General features: G+C 59.5%; 1 protein-coding gene across 1 annotated transcript; it reads left to right on the forward strand.

Moving 5' to 3' along the window:
- Positions 1 to 276: 276 nt before the first annotated feature.
- MAP3K11 (mitogen-activated protein kinase kinase kinase 11) lies at positions 277 to 14,902 on the forward strand. The gene is made up of 10 exons (XM_054570874.1): positions 277 to 1,748; positions 6,118 to 6,298; positions 6,494 to 6,642; positions 6,746 to 6,921; positions 7,061 to 7,304; positions 7,771 to 7,884; positions 8,529 to 8,664; positions 8,757 to 8,848; positions 12,961 to 13,374; positions 14,049 to 14,902. The coding sequence occupies exons 1-10, from the start codon at positions 1,013 to 1,015 to the stop codon at positions 14,384 to 14,386; spliced, it is 2,580 nt and encodes an 859-aa protein (XP_054426849.1). The 5' UTR covers positions 277 to 1,012; the 3' UTR covers positions 14,387 to 14,902.
- Positions 14,903 to 15,209: the final 307 nt, after the last annotated feature.

A 15,209-nucleotide genomic window follows, 5' to 3' on the forward strand; every position in this document is an offset into this window, starting at 1 on the left:
AAGAAGTGAATTTTTCCCAAGTGCAGGGAAGAGGAGAGAGCCTTAGACAACCCGTTCCAAGAGCTTGAGGTGCAGCCAGTTCCGTCCTCCTCCAGTCTCCCCCACCCCCACCCCCACCCCACTAGCTCTGCAAAGCAGAGCTTCTGGTCCCCATTTCAGAAATGAGAATGAGGCGCAGAGAGAATGGGTCACAACTTCAGAGCCAAGACCAGACTCAGGATTGCCCCACTTCCAAACCAGGCTCTTTACCCAGTTTTGCTGATACTGATGCCGCTGCACAGAGCGGGGGTGGCCCGTCCTTAGCAGAGGCAACTCCCACAGGGGACGGGGCTACCCTTCCCCTCCTGCCTCTCCTCGACCGCGACCCGAGAACTGCCCAGGCTCAGTCTCCCACAGCCTCTGGGAGGGGAGCGGTGCTACCCGCTCGCGTCATCTGATGCTGTTTCCTGCAGGAGGGAGAAGAGCGGAAAAAAGTGAAACTCCACCCTCCACCTCTGCCTCCCGCCCCCGGGGCCAAAGTACAAAGGGAGGAGGAAGAAGGGAACGGGGGTTGGAGCCATTGGGCCGAGGGAGCTGGGCCAGGAAGGGGCAGCCCGGCCCAATTAGGGACACTCCAGCCACCCCTGCGCAAAAAGACCCAACCGGAGTCCAGGCGCTGCCCCTGGCTGGCTCCACCTTACACTTGGCGGGTGCTGGAACCAAGCTCCCAGGACTGCTCTGGGACTGAGGGACGTCGGGGCCCTTCTGAGCTGGCAATGGTGAGACGCCAGAGACCTCGGGGTCCCACCCCGCGAGCCTGACCACACTGCCCTGGGTGGCCCTCCTCAGAAAGCCCGAGATGCGGCGGGCCAGGAGGCGACACGCCTGGCTCCCCAGAGAGGCGTGGGTCTGGGGCTGAGGGCCAGGGCCCGGATGCCCAGGTTCCGGGACTAGGGCCTCAGCAGCCAGAAGGGGTGGAGACCAAGGGCACCCAGGGAAGGTCCCCCACAAGCCCCAACGCCGGCTCCCAGCCATGGAGCCCTTGAAGAACCTCTTCCTCAAGAGTCCACTGGGGTCATGGAACGGCGGTGGCAGTGGGGGCAGCGGGGGCAGCAGCGGAGGCTGGCCAGAGGGGTCCCCGAAAGCAGCGGCTTATGCCAACCCTGTGTGGACAGCCTTGTTCGACTACGAGCCCAATGGGCAGGACGAGCTGGCCCTGCGGAAGGGTGACCGTGTGGAGGTGCTGTCCCGGGATGCAGCTATCTCAGGCGATGAGGGCTGGTGGGCGGGCCAGGTAGGCGGCCAGGTAGGCATCTTTCCGTCCAACTATGTGTCTCGGGGCGGCCCGCCCCCCTGCGAGGTGGCCAGCTTCCAGGAGCTGCGGCTGGAGGAGGTGATCGGCATTGGTGGCTTCGGCAAGGTTTACCGTGGAAGCTGGCGAGGCGAGCTGGTGGCTGTGAAGGCAGCTCGACAGGACCCCGATGAGGACATCAGTGTGACCGCTGAGAGTGTGCGCCAGGAGGCCCGGCTTTTCGCCATGCTGGCACACCCCAACATCATTGCCCTCAAGGCCGTGTGCCTCGAGGAGCCCAACCTGTGCCTGGTGATGGAGTACGCAGCCGGCGGGCCCCTCAGCCGTGCCCTGGCGGGGCGGCGCGTGCCCCCCCACGTGCTGGTCAACTGGGCTGTGCAGATTGCCCGTGGGATGCACTACCTGCACTGTGAGGCCCTGGTGCCCGTCATCCACCGAGACCTCAAGTCCAACAACAGTGAGTTTTGGGGAGCGGTGGTTGGAGGGTGGCATGGCCCAAGCCCACGCGTACTGCCAACTCTCAGCTGAACCTGCCGGTGGCTCCTTTGAAGGGTGCCTGGCCCCCAGACCTCTCTCAGCCTGGCCTCTGTGGTGCTAGAGGCAGGAGCTCTTGCCCTAGGGGAGTCCCAGTTGACTGGGATGCCCACTGTCCCCAAAGTAGGAATACCAGGCACCAAAGGTCTTGCTCCCAACCACAGAAGCCCTTGACCCCAGCTCACAGCTGCCAAGTTAAAAAAACTGGGATCTCTCAGGTGGGCCATAATGACCCTGCCCAGCCACGGCCACCACCTCAAGGAAGCAGAGCACTGGATGCGGGCACTCCTCGTCCTCCGGCCCCTAACTTTCACACTCGTGCTGGTGGTGCTCTGGCTCCCCTCCGCGTGGGAAGCGCAGGTACTCTGGAACGGAGAGCTCCGAAGGGCCAGCCTGGTGGTCCTGGAGCTCAAGGCCGATGCCAGGGCTGGAGTTCTGGCTATACCCCTCCCCCTGGCTGCACAACCGCTAGGTGGTTATTTCAACTCAGAGCCTCAATTTCAGACTCTGTAAAAAGGGAGTAACGGGGAGAGGGAAATAGCTTAACAGGCTCGGCAAGCCCTGGTGTCTGATGCCGGCGCACAGTGGGTTCCCAGCTGGGACTGGGGATGTTTGGGGGTGGGAGCACCTCGCCTGGAATCGGCCCTGGGGTAGGCGTGGTGGGATTAGGCACTCCATGCCCAGCCATTTCAGACCCCGTGCACTGCCCGGCGGGGGACCAGAACAAGGAGTGACAGGTTCAGAGGGCCTCCTCAAGCAGGCAGGCTTCACACCAGGCCAGAAGCAGGCAGCATTCACAGAGGCACCCAGCTGGGTGTCCAGGCAGGGCCCGACGGGAGCAAAGCTCAGGGGGCAGGATCCAGCACACTAGTGAGGACCCAGGGCTGGGCCTGCTGGGGCCTAGGGTACAGGCTATAGAGCAAAAGGAAGTATAGGAAGGGCCAGTGAGGTTACTGGAGAGGCATGGAGGGGTGAGCATGGCTATTTGGAGCCTCCTGGCCTGGGCTGACCATGGACAAGGGACCTGGGGAGAGCAAACGCCAGGACTTGGTGATACCCAAGTCCTTGCCAGGGCAGAGGGGCCAGGGGATGTCTGTGAGCCACCCCACCCACTCCTCTAGTCTGTAGTAGGGGGCAGTTTCCACCTCTCCACCTCACTTCTGTGCCCTAGCCATCTAGGGACCCCCCACTCCCTGCCACAGCCTGAGGGGGATTCCCCGAAGGCCCCAGGGGGAGGGGACTCCGTCTTCTGTTTTTCCTCCAGTTTTCTTTCCAGAAAAAATGGAACAATAGCCCAGTCCTCTGCTCCCCACCCTCCCCACCGCTTCCTGCGTTTCCTGCTGCCCCTGAGCCGGCTTCCTGCCCTTGCTCCAGCCTCTGCTCCCTCCCCAACCCAGCTGCCTGCAGGGGAGGAAAGCGCTGGGGGTGGGGGGTTTGTGGGAGAGGAAGGAGCCAGGGATTGCACCCCCACTCCCCTCGTTTCCTTGCTTCACTCCCAGAGCCTGGGTGGTGGCGAAGGGCAGGCAGGGCGCCCGCAGCCTCCCTGAGCCTGGCCTCCCACCTTGCAGACCCCAGTCCTAGGCCTGGGGTGCTGTCTGCGGGATTGGGGCGGGGGAGTCCCTGGACTGGGGGGGCGCAGGCAGGAAACAATGGCGTGATTTTCCTGGACAATGGGGGCCTTGTGAGGAAGCCTGGCGGGGAGTGGAGGGGGAATTCTCCAGGCCCACGAGTCACAGGACTGACCAGCCAGCCCGGCCTGGGCCTGACCTCCCCCAATTCCCCCCCAGAGAACCCCCCGCCCAATTGTAGACCTGGGCCAGGCCCCCAGAAAGGAGAAGTAGGGACCATGGGAGGGAAGCGGAAGAGGTGTGAGCTGCCTAGGCCACTCCCAAGCCCCACAAGAGGCCAGCGTGGGAGGGGGCTGGGGGCCAGGGAGCCCTAAGGGGGCACTGACAGGGCGATCTCCAGCCCCCTCTCTTCTGGTAGCCCCTGACCACCCCATCCCCAAGGTATACATCAAACACCAGAAGAGCAACTTGGGTTGGGACAAATTCGAGGCACTTGGAGAAAAATAGGAGACGCAGAGGAGAGGAGGAGGCTCTGAAGGTGTAAGGTCAGGCTGAGGGTGGGAGGTGGCAGAAAGGCTATCAGTACGAAGAAGTGCTGAGACTTTGGGTGACTTACCTGGGCCTCAGATCAGCTGACTAAAAAGAAGAGGCTGGCCTCCCAGCCTGAGGTATGGTGTGAGGTACCGCATGTGCCTGGAGACCCAGCCAGGAAGCAGCAAGGGTTGGTCTTCCAGAGGATGGCTGGGTTCCTGGCACCAGAGGTGGCAGGAGCCCCTCCCCAACCCTGGCACATAGACCCCTTTGCCTGTGTCCTTTCCAGCTGCCTGCCCCCAGCCTGTTGTTGTTCTTGGGAATGAGCTTGCGTAGGGTTTACTGAATGGGCCGGGTCTGAGCCTCCAGCAGCCAGGCCGGACAGAGGCTGTTGCGAAGCTGGGAGTAAGTTGTGATAGAGGACGAAGGAGAGAGTCTGCAGAGAGATGGTAGTAAGCGACAGAACCTTTAGGACAGCTGGCATTTAGCACGCTCATGCTGGGTGTCAGACCCTGTGCTGAGGCTTCAGAAAGGGGATCTCGGGACAACCCTCTGAGGTGGCTTTTGTTGTCATCCTCAGCCTTATTAACTGTTCAGGACTCAGCCCCAGTCTGGCTCAGAGGGGAGGGTGGATTGCAGAGAGTCGGGAAATGGCAGGAAGATTTACTGGCCATGGGGCGGTGATGAAGGTGGTTGTTGAGGGCATACGAAGATCAGGTCGGACAGCTGATGGGCAGCTGAGCTGACTGCTGGCCTAGATCTCCAAGTATGGGAGATGCCATGGGTGGCTGGCACCTGGGAGAGACCAAGGCAATCTGGGGCCTGCAGGCAGAGGTTGATGAGAGGCCAGGCTCTCAGGTACACCGGCCCTGAACAGGCTGAGGGTAGGGGAGCCCCTGAAGGAAACGGCACAAGCAGCCAGAGGCCCCGGGAGCGAAAGGCATCAGGGCAGGGCTGGGAAGCGCCAGATGCCCCTACAAGGCCCAGAGAGCTTGACCAGAAGCAGATCGGGAGTTGTGGCTTTAGGCCTGGAAAAGTGAATACCCTGGTTCTGCCACCTCTTCTGAGAAGTCTTCTCTGACTCACTGGGCTGTATCAGGTGCTGGGCCCGCCCCTTACCGAGTGGCATGCCGGTACTCCACCCCAAGTACCCCGTGCTGCCCCCATTACGGGGCTGTTGCCTGGGCAGGAGAGCTGAGAGATGTGCCCTGAAATGGCACGTTCAGAAACACGGTTGGCTTGGATGTCACTTCTCTACAGTGTAGTGTCTATAACCCGAAAAGTGGAGAGGCCCTTTTAGAACCTTGATGATTCTGTGGCTTTGTCCTCTTTCCATTCCTCTCAAACTTCTCTCATCTGAGCCATGTTTTTTCCTGATGAGAGGTTTGCAAGTTGCTGCTTCTCTCTGTACAGAGTATGGTGGCCCCATTTGGGTCCAAGCCATGAGCCCCTGCCAAGTCTAACCATCCACTCCTACATTTATCCCAAGCTCCTCCTTTCTGGCCAAGAACCATCATTTTCTCAGACCCCTCCCTTTCTCTCCACATCCAACTGCATTAGTAGTTATCTGTTGGAGTCTCTCTCCCCTGGGAGTGGCTGCACTAGCCATACTGCGATATGGGCACCAGGGGCCTGTGGTGCCTGTTGGGCGTCCTTTCTCACCAGAGGGCTCCCTCCTGCTCCCCACCCCAAGGGAGGGTCTGATTCACACTTCTGCCTTAGCAAAATGACAAGACATGGGTTGAAGTGAAAGCCGTAAGTGCTAGGAGGCTGCTATGTTGCTGGTTTCTATCCAAAGCAGTCTTGGGAGAAAGTTACAGGACTGGATCTGGAACCACTCAGACTAGGTTGGAATGTGTTTAATTTGCTTATGACCTTAGCCAAGTCATTTCCTTGCTCAGTTTCTTCATCTATAAAATGGGGATAATAATGTGTACCCGACAGGTTTTTCTGTGTGACTTCTAGGGCGGAGTGTAACATGCCTGGCTTATAGTAGCCCCTTTGTAAACGTTGCCCAGCATTGTTATTTTTGTCTGGATTCTACCCCAACCCCAGCAGCAAGCTCTCCAGGGCAAGGTCACCTCCGTGCCCCCAGTACCTAGCCATATGTCTGTCAGGTGACAGTTTGCTCCCAGCTCCTCCCTTTTCCCACCACCTGAGCCTGGAACAACCAGTCCTGCCCCTCTTCCCTAGTTCTGCTGCTGCAGCCCATTGAGGGTGACGACATGGAGCACAAGACCCTGAAGATTACTGACTTCGGCCTGGCCCGCGAGTGGCACAAAACCACACAAATGAGTGCTGCGGGCACCTATGCCTGGATGGCTCCTGAGGTTATCAAGGCCTCCACCTTCTCGAAGGGCAGCGATGTCTGGAGGTACAGCCTGGTTGGAGGCTGGACAGGGCCAGCAGTGGGGCTGCAGAGGGCAGTGGTGGCCGCCAAAGCATAGGGCTGGGCAGACAGGTGGAGGTTGCGGGAGCAGGGGGACCCAAACCATTTAGTTCCTGGTTGCTTTGGGGTGAAATGGCAGTGAGTAGAGGAGGGTACACAGATCCTTTGTCTCCCCTACAGCTTTGGGGTGCTGCTGTGGGAATTGTTGACTGGGGAGGTGCCCTACCGTGGCATCGACTGCCTTGCTGTGGCCTACGGAGTGGCTGTTAACAAGCTCACACTACCCATCCCATCCACCTGCCCCGAGCCCTTTGCACAGCTCATGGCCGGTAAGGGGATGGCGCGCGAGGGTGAGGGACAGAGCTCCTTGGCCCAAGGCAAATCCACCCACAGACCTCTTCTTATTGTCCCCCCTCCACGCTGTGTCCCCAGACTGCTGGGCGCAGGACCCCCATCGCAGGCCCGACTTCGCCTCCATCCTGCAGCAGTTGGAGGCACTGGAGGCGCAGGTTCTGCGGGAAATGCCGCGGGACTCCTTCCATTCCATGCAGGAAGGCTGGAAGCGTGAGATCCAAGGCCTTTTCGACGAGCTGCGGGCCAAGGAAAAGGTGGGAGGAGTCAGGGCCCGGGGGTAGTAAGGAGACGCCCGGAAGGAGTGCCTCCCCAGTCCGCGTTGAGCAGGGAGTCGGGGCGGGAGCCAGGATCTGTCTGGGACTGACCCCACCGCCTTCACTGTCCGGGACACAGGAACTACTGAGCCGCGAGGAGGAGCTGACCCGCGCGGCGCGCGAGCAGCGATCACAGGCAGAGCAGCTGCGGCGGCGCGAGCACCTGCTGGCTCAGTGGGAGCTGGAGGTGTTCGAGCGAGAGCTGACGCTACTGTTGCAGCAGGTGGACCGCGAGCGGCCGCACGTGCGCCGCCGCCGCGGCACCTTCAAGCGCAGCAAGCTCCGCGCGCGCGACGGCGGCGAGCGCATCAGCATGCCACTCGGTAAGGGGCAGGCCCCAGCATGGCTTCCGCCATTGGCTGCGTGGATGGAGGGGTGGGGCTGGGCGTTCGTGATGGATTGGGTCCTTCAGCTGAAGGCTGGTTGGGATTGGGATTCGGCGTGTTTGTGGGCGGGTTCCGGCGGGAATATTTGCATGTCGGCCTGGGAGTGGCTGCAGCCGGGAAGGGGCGGGGATCAAGGAAGTTCTGGGAAGGCCGAGGGGCGGGGCGGGCAGGCTCCCGGGAGGCTCCGACTCCGCGGCGCTGCTCTGGTGGCGGAATCTGGGCGGTTGCCTTCCCTTACCGACAGCTGGGGGTCCAGGAAGGCAACAAGGCTGGCCACAGTCACACAGCCGCCGTACCAGGCCCTGTCCCTGCACTGGCTACGAGCCGGCCCAGAGACCCTACCCGTTGGGATTTGGACTCTCCTTCACCACAAACCCGCACCCTGCTTCCTTCCCAAACCCAGACTTCAAACACCGCATCACTGTGCAGGCCTCTCCTGGCCTGGACCGGAGGAGGAACGTCTTCGAGGTCGGAGCTGGCGACTCGCCCACCTTTCCCCGGTTTCGGGCCATCCAGTGTAAGAAACCTCTCTTCTCTGTGTCCTTGTCCCCACCCCTTATCCTGTCAAAACTTACCTTTGGTGGTGGATCCCACCCGGTCTCCTTTTCCTCCCTGCCCCAGTCTCCCTCCCCTACCAGTCTAACCTGCAATCCCTGAGATCCCCAACTGGCATGTATTTTACTAATTTTTTAAAAGTCAGACGATGTGTGATATCAGTATTTTCTAATTTTATGACTCCTCATTTATCTAAGTGTTTTGTTAATATTAACTTAATTTCTCACAATAACTTTGTGAGGTAACTGTCCTTATTATTTTCATACGTAAGAAAAGTGAAAAAAAAAACAAAAAACCTTCTTAACATTACACAGCTAATAAGAGTCAGAATTAAAGCCTAGGCAGTATTCTGCTGTGTTTATACAGACTAGTAAGCAGCAGATGCCTGGTGAAGGACTGACTAGATAAGATACCCCACCCGACAGCCTGCCCCAGGACCCAGTCCCACGCAGCCAGCCCCAATTCTGCTCAGTTCTCCATGGCTCAGAGCCCGCCCTGGGGGTGGATTGGGACTCCCGTCCTCTGGCATCACACCTGGAGCATGACTCATGATGGGGGAGAACAAGGACGAGGGCTCTCAGACCCCATCGGTTTTTCCCCCGACAGTGGAGCCTGCAGAACCGGGCCAGGCATGGGGCCGCCAGTCCCCCCGACGTCAGGAGGACTCGAGCAATGGAGAGCGTCGAGCATGCTGGGCCTGGGGTCCCAGTTCCCCTAAGCCTGGGGAAGCCCAGAATGGGAGGTGAGTGCCTGAGTGCCCCAACTCCAGTATCGTCTGCCTCTCACCAGTCCTGAGGTTCACGAAGCACTACTCCCCTCCCCTCCTGTAACCAGGAGAAGGTCCCGCATGGACGAAGCCACCTGGTACCTGGATTCAGATGATTCATCCCCCTTAGGATCTCCTTCCACGCCCCCAACACTCAATGGTGAGTGTCCTTGTTGCCCCCGGCAGACTCTTGCTGCGCTCTTCCTGTAGGTGCTGTGGGGAGACGACCAGAAGCCAGCAGGCACAGCAAAGGCAGCCCCAGAACCCAGTTCTGACCTACAGGCCCACAGCTGTGCTGGATACAGCCCAAGCCTCAGGGAGCCCAGAACCTGATCCCTTATTCAGGCCTGGCCTGAAAGAGGGCTCTTTGCTGGCCCCACAACAGTCACTTGCCCTCAGCAGGCTCTAGGGAGGAAAGGAAGATGGAATGGTACTCCCCAACTTGGGACCCAAAGGAAGCTAAGCTCAGAAAGCGGAAGGAAGCTCCCCAGGTGGGATGGAGACAGACAAGTGACTGCCACACTGTGCTTCTCAGAGTCCCTTCTGGGGAGCTTGTAGGTGGAGGGGGGATAACAGAGCTGAGCAGGTGGGGGTCCAGAGCCCCTTCTCACTGCGTCTGGGGCAGCTCTGGGCTTTTGTTTTCTCCAAGATGATAACAGCACTTATTATGTGCCAGGCATTCCATCCAAGCAGTAGCCCTGTGAGGGAGGTACTATTATTATCCCCATTTTAGAGGTGAGAAAACTGAGGCTCCAACGGGTGGGGTAACCTAGTAAAGCCCCCAGCTAGGGATTTGAACCCAGGGAGATTTTGGTTCCCATGCTCACGGCGTGCTTCCTCGGAAGCTTTCACACGAAGATAGGGTTTCTCACGTACAAGCTGCTTGGGAAGCTAGGGGGTCAGGCAGAGAGCAGAGCTCCCATGTGAAAGGCATTAGGGCTCAGCTCCACACTGCCCAGCACTAGCAGGGGCGAGAAAGGTGCAGCCTCCTTTGCCCGTGGGTCTCTTCGTAGCCGTCAGCCGCCCACAGCCAGCGCACAGGACCTGGCTTAGCGCTGTCAGAGCAGCGTCCTCTTCGGCAGACAGCTTAGGCTCTCTTCTCTCACCCCACCTGCACAGCACCTCCACCATCACCTAAGCTACTGTTCACAGTAACCACAACAGCTAACGCTACTGAGTCCCTCCTATGTGCCAGGCAGTGCCGTCCGGTGGGTATTATTATTAGCTCTATCTTACAGAGGAGCAGTTAAGTGGTTTGATACAGGGCACGCACACTGCAGAACAGCGATTTCAGCCAGGTCTGCCTGCAGAGGCAGGGCCCTGCGCCCCTGCCTGGCACACCATTTTCGGCTGGGCCCGAGCTGGCTGTGCTGCAGGGACTGAACTGACACCTGGCAGGCCGGGAGGGCTGCTTGGCACTTGCTTGGCGACAGAAATTGCCCTGTGATGCTTGTTGCCCTGGAGCTAATAACTTCCACTCTTTAAAGGTTTTATTTATTTATTTTTAGAGAGAGGGAAAGAAAAATCAGTATGCAAGAGATCAGTTGGTTGCCTCTTGCACGCCTCCCAGCGGGGAACCTGGCCTGCAACCCAGGCATGTCCCCTGACCAGGAATCAAACCAGCAACCTTTGCTGCAAGAACTTCCATCCACTCAAATATTGTGCACTGACTCCATCTTAACTTAGCTTTGTCCCATTTTTCTTGCTTATTTGAAATATATTTTTCCCCTCTTCTGTTTAAACTCACTATAAATGGTCACTTTCTTTAGCTTGAAAATGGGGTCATAGCAATCACCTTACGTGGTTGTTGCCAGACTGATAAGAACGGATTCTCCCATCAAACACGTATTGATGCATTTTTATGAGCCAGGCATCATGTTGGAGGTCCACACTGCTCGGATCGCGGAGAGGGCCTAGTGTGGAGGAGGAGGCAGACTCGCAAATAAACGAGTCCAGCGGAAGCAGTGAGTGCGAGGGCAGGGCTGCAAACGGCTAACAGGAGCAATCACTGCACAGGTTGGGGGCATTCTGGGAAGACTTCTAAAGGAGGAAAACACTGGTTTTTCTCTACACTCAACTCACTCCACTCCTGACACCAAACATGTGAGGTCATTCCCCACGCTGATGAGTTCTCCAATACCAGCTGGGTGTCCCACTATTCAGTTCAATTCCAACACTATCTGCCTGGAGTTAATTACTTGGACCCCATAGGTTAAGGGCTCAGTCCCCCACGACTGCCCCCACTTCAGGTGCCGTCTGTGCCTCTGACCAGCTGACTGTAACTCAGAGGTCCCCCGAGCCCCTCTCAGGTTTGATGGTCTGCCAGAGCATCTCACAGAACTCAGAAAAAGTTTACTTACTAGATTACCAGTTAATTACAAAGGATACAGATCAAGAAGAACCAGGTCGAAGAGATGTGCAGGGCAGGGCATGTGGGACGGGGCAGGGGCATCAGCGCCCTCCCAAAAAGTCCTCCAACCCCTCCAGCTGGGGTTCTTACAGAGGCTTCATTAAGTGGGCATGATTGATTGTCGGGATCATTGGTGGCTGAACTCGGTGTCTAGCCCCTCCCTTCCCTGGAGGGGCCGGGGCTGGAAGTTTCAACCCTCTGATGACAAAGTTGGTTTTTCTGGCAACCAGACCCATGTCCCTAGTAACCAAAAGTCACCGCTTACCAAAAGTGACCCAGCGCGGGTGACTTCAAAGGGTTTGTTATGAATTTAAACACTGCTTCTTTAAATAAATAAAAGTGCTCCTTTTACCTTTATCATTCTACCACTTAGAAAATTCCCAGGGTTTTAGGAGCTCTGTGCCAGGGGTGAGAGGAAGACCAAATATATATGTTTTTATTATAAATCACACCACCAGCCTCACAGAGGAGGTGACATCTGAGCTGGGTGGAGAGGGTGTGCTGGGAGGCAAGAGGAAGCCTGGCTGGGACCCAGAGGGGAGCTGAGAGCCAGGGAGTGGCCGGAGGGGGCCAGGCCTGCATCCCCTGGGTCTGTGAAGCGGTATAGCCCCACAGTGCCTCTGTCAGCAGAAGTTTGTTGAATGAGTGAGTGAGCGAAGCTGGAAAAATAAGCAGGAGCCAGTTCAGGAAGGGCCTGGAAATGATGAGTTTTATGCAGAGACCTGTCTGAAGAGTCAGAGAGACGGGGTCAGGGTTGTGACTGAGAACAGGGAGCTCCCCTGCAGCATCGCCGCCCCCACCCTCCCCCCCCCCCACCGCCACCCGTGCCAAGTCCTGGTCCGCAGTTGCGACTCATTTCTCCCCAGTCTTGCATTTCTTTCTCTCAGCACCCATCCCAGTGCTCCGCTCCAGGCAGGCCCACTCTGTGCTTGCCCCAAGGGAAGGGGGTGGCAGAGGGGACAGTGCTGGGGCTTCGAAGGCCCAGCCAAGGAACTTGGCCTTTATTCTAGTGGTAGTGGAAAGCCACAGTAGGGCCTAGAGCTGAGGACCAGACAAAATTGGGGTTTGTGGGAGACCATCTTAGCCCCCCCACACCTCAATGACAGACCCCTAGGCCCACAGGTAGGACCCAGATGTCCGGAAATCCAGAGTGGAGCCTGGTTGGAGAGTGGTGGAGAGCAAAGGCTCCGTGGCACCTGCCTGGAGTGAGGCCGGCTCCACCCCGTACTGGCTGTGCCACCTTAGACGAGCTTTTAACCTCTCTGAACCTGGGGTGATGCGGAGCAGGCAACATAATGCCCCTAAATCGTTCAGCTGGGGCCAGACGCAAACAACTGACGTCTCCGAGCCTCAGTTTCCTCCTTTCTGAAATAGGGATACTGATGTGCACGTTGGAGTTGGCCTGTGCACCTCAAATAAGCTACCGCTGGAGTGGGGGATAGGGAAGCAGAAGGACCAGGTTCTGCCCAGTCAAGAAGGAGGTGGGCACAGGGCACGGGTCCTAGTTCTGTCCCTGGGACCCTCCACGTGCCCCTGGCTGGCCATTGAGACTACTGAGGCCCGCCGTGATCTGGCCTTGGCTTGCCTCCTGGCGGACCCATATCCCCCATCTCTGGGCTCCAGGGCACCTGGCTGTTTCCCAGGCTTTGCCTCTGCCAGTTCCTTGGCCTGCACTGCCCTTCCCTGCCACCCCTCACCCTCTTCTGAAAGGCCAGAATGTGTGTGCGAGAAAGCGGGGAGGCACAGTGGGCGGGGCTGGTGAAGATGTGGTGAGCAGAACTCAATCCTTGTGCCAGGACCACTGAGAGGTCCCGGGGCCCCTCCTGAAGACAGCCTAACCTGTGCCCTGCCCTCACCACCAGGTAACCCGCCTCGGCCGAGCCCGGAGCCGGAGGACCCACGGCGGCCGGCCCCAGCCCCGGCGGAACGCGGCAGCAGTTCCGGGACGCCCAAGCTGATCCAGCGCGCGCTACTGCGCGGCACCGCCCTGCTCGCCTCCCTGGGCCTCGGCCGTGACCTGCAGCCACCCGGGGGCCCGAGCCGCGATCGTGGGGAGCCCCAACAAACGCCCTCGACGCCGCAGCCCACACCACCTCCCGTCCAGCCCCCCTCTCCGCTCCCCTCGCGGCTCCTCCGCTTTTCCTCCAAGACGCCAGACTCCCCCACCTCCCGGTTGAGCCCGGGCCCATCCACCCCCGCACCTCTGCTGCTGGACCTGGGTGTCTCCGCCGGCCAGCCGTCAGCCAAGAGCCGCCGGCGCGAGGAGGAGAGGCTCGGTGAGTGGCCCTTTGCAAGACCCTGTGCCTGGTGACGGAAGGGAGTGGGAGGACTGGTGGGCAGTCAGGCCCAGCGGCAGGCCACGTGCTCTGCTGGACCACACACCAGGCCGGGGGGCATGCGTGAAAGGAACTGATACTAAGGGCAGTCACCACAGTGGTCAGGGGCAGAGTGGAGCGCAGCCCGGCTGGTTGTGAAATAATAGAAGTAAGGATGACAACAGTGACGATGGCAGATTCCTACTTGTTGCTTATTGTCAGGTACAGTTTCTGGTTCTTTACAGAGATTGTCTCAGTCATCGTAAGAACCCTGTAAACTAGCTACTGTTATTAGACTCGTGTCTTAAATAAGGAACTTTAAGGCACAGAGAGAGCGAGGGACTCCCGGCTCCCACTAGTAAGGGGCAGAGCTGGGATCCAGGCCCAGGCCTAGGCCCGTCCGTCCCAGAGGCCTGCCGGTTACACGCTGCATTATAAACAGCCGCACCGTGGAACCCAAGGGGCCGTGGAAGTGACGCATCAACCTGGGGCTGCCAGCGTTCCTAGCACTTCCCTAGCGTCTGGGTGTCCCGCTGTCCAGATGGGGAAACAGGCCCAGAGCAGGGCAGTGACTCCTGGGGACACCCAGGAGTAGGTGGCTGCCTGAGCCTGTGCCCCTCTGGCCCCCTTCACAGGAAGCACTGTGTCACCCCCACCGGGGATATCGCGCTCTGCTCCCGGCACCCCGGGCACCCCACGCTCACCGCCGCTGGGCCTCATCAGCCGACCGCGGCCCTCGCCCCTTCGCAGCCGCATCGACCCGTGGAGCTTCGTGTCAGCGGGGCCACGGCCTTCGCCCCTGCCCTCGCCACAGCCCGCGCCCCGCCGGGCACCCTGGACCTTGTTCCCAGACTCAGACCCCTTCTGGGACTCTCCACCTGCCAACCCCTTCCGGGGGGGGCCTCAGGACTGCAGGGCACAGACCAAAGACATGGGTGCCCAGGCCCCATGGATGCCGGAGGCGGGGCCTTGAGGGGCCGGCTGCTGCCCCACACGCCAGCTGCCCAGAGGAGCCGCCACATACACTGGAACAGGAGCCGGGCGAGCCCCTGTGGCTGCCTCGGTTTCCCCCAGGGACCCCACCCCCTCTGGGGGTCAGGAACACTACACTGCACAGGAAGCCTTCACACTGGATGGGGGGGACTGCACCCCCCACACACCTGCAACCTGTGGGTCCCCCAACTTACCTGCCCCACCGGGCCTGACACTGTATCCAGCTGGTTGGGAGGACCATAGCCTGTCTCAGGGAATTGCCCCCAAGGGTAGTGCAGGGAGGAGGGGAGGTGCAAGGGAGAGGGGCCGGCCTCAGCTGTCACCAGCACTTTTGACCAAGTCCTGCTACTGTGGCCCCTGCTCCAGGGCTTAGTGCCTGGACCCCGCCCCCCCGCCCTGGGGGTCATCTGGGGCCGGGGTTCTCTGGGTGCCTTCCTGCTGCCCCGGCCAGGTCTGGGGCCTCGGCCTCAGGATCCAATGAAGCCAAATAAACTCCCCAAGCTGTCTCCCCAGGCATAGCCTGTTGCCTTTCTTGGAAGTGACCAGGGAACCAGCCTGTCACACGACCATGGTGACTTCATGCTCCCAGCAGTCGGCCTGGGCCGAGGCTGGTGCCTTGCACCGTACCCCACCCCTGGGATCAAGTCCACTGGCTGTAGCCAGGCATTGAAGGCCCTGGTCAGCCTCCCTGGCACCCACGCAAACTGGCCTCACCCACCTCCCCACCCTTGCTAGGCCTTTCCCACCATTGTGAGTGACCACCTGGATTAGTCCGCTGCCGCAAGGCCCCTGCTTATCCTTGG

This window comes from Pteronotus mesoamericanus, unplaced genomic scaffold, assembly GCF_021234165.1.
Source record: "Pteronotus mesoamericanus isolate MK-2021 breed Mesoamerican mustached bat unplaced genomic scaffold, CSHL_Meso_final contig_214, whole genome shotgun sequence".
Lineage (NCBI taxonomy): Eukaryota > Metazoa > Chordata > Mammalia > Chiroptera > Mormoopidae > Pteronotus > Pteronotus mesoamericanus.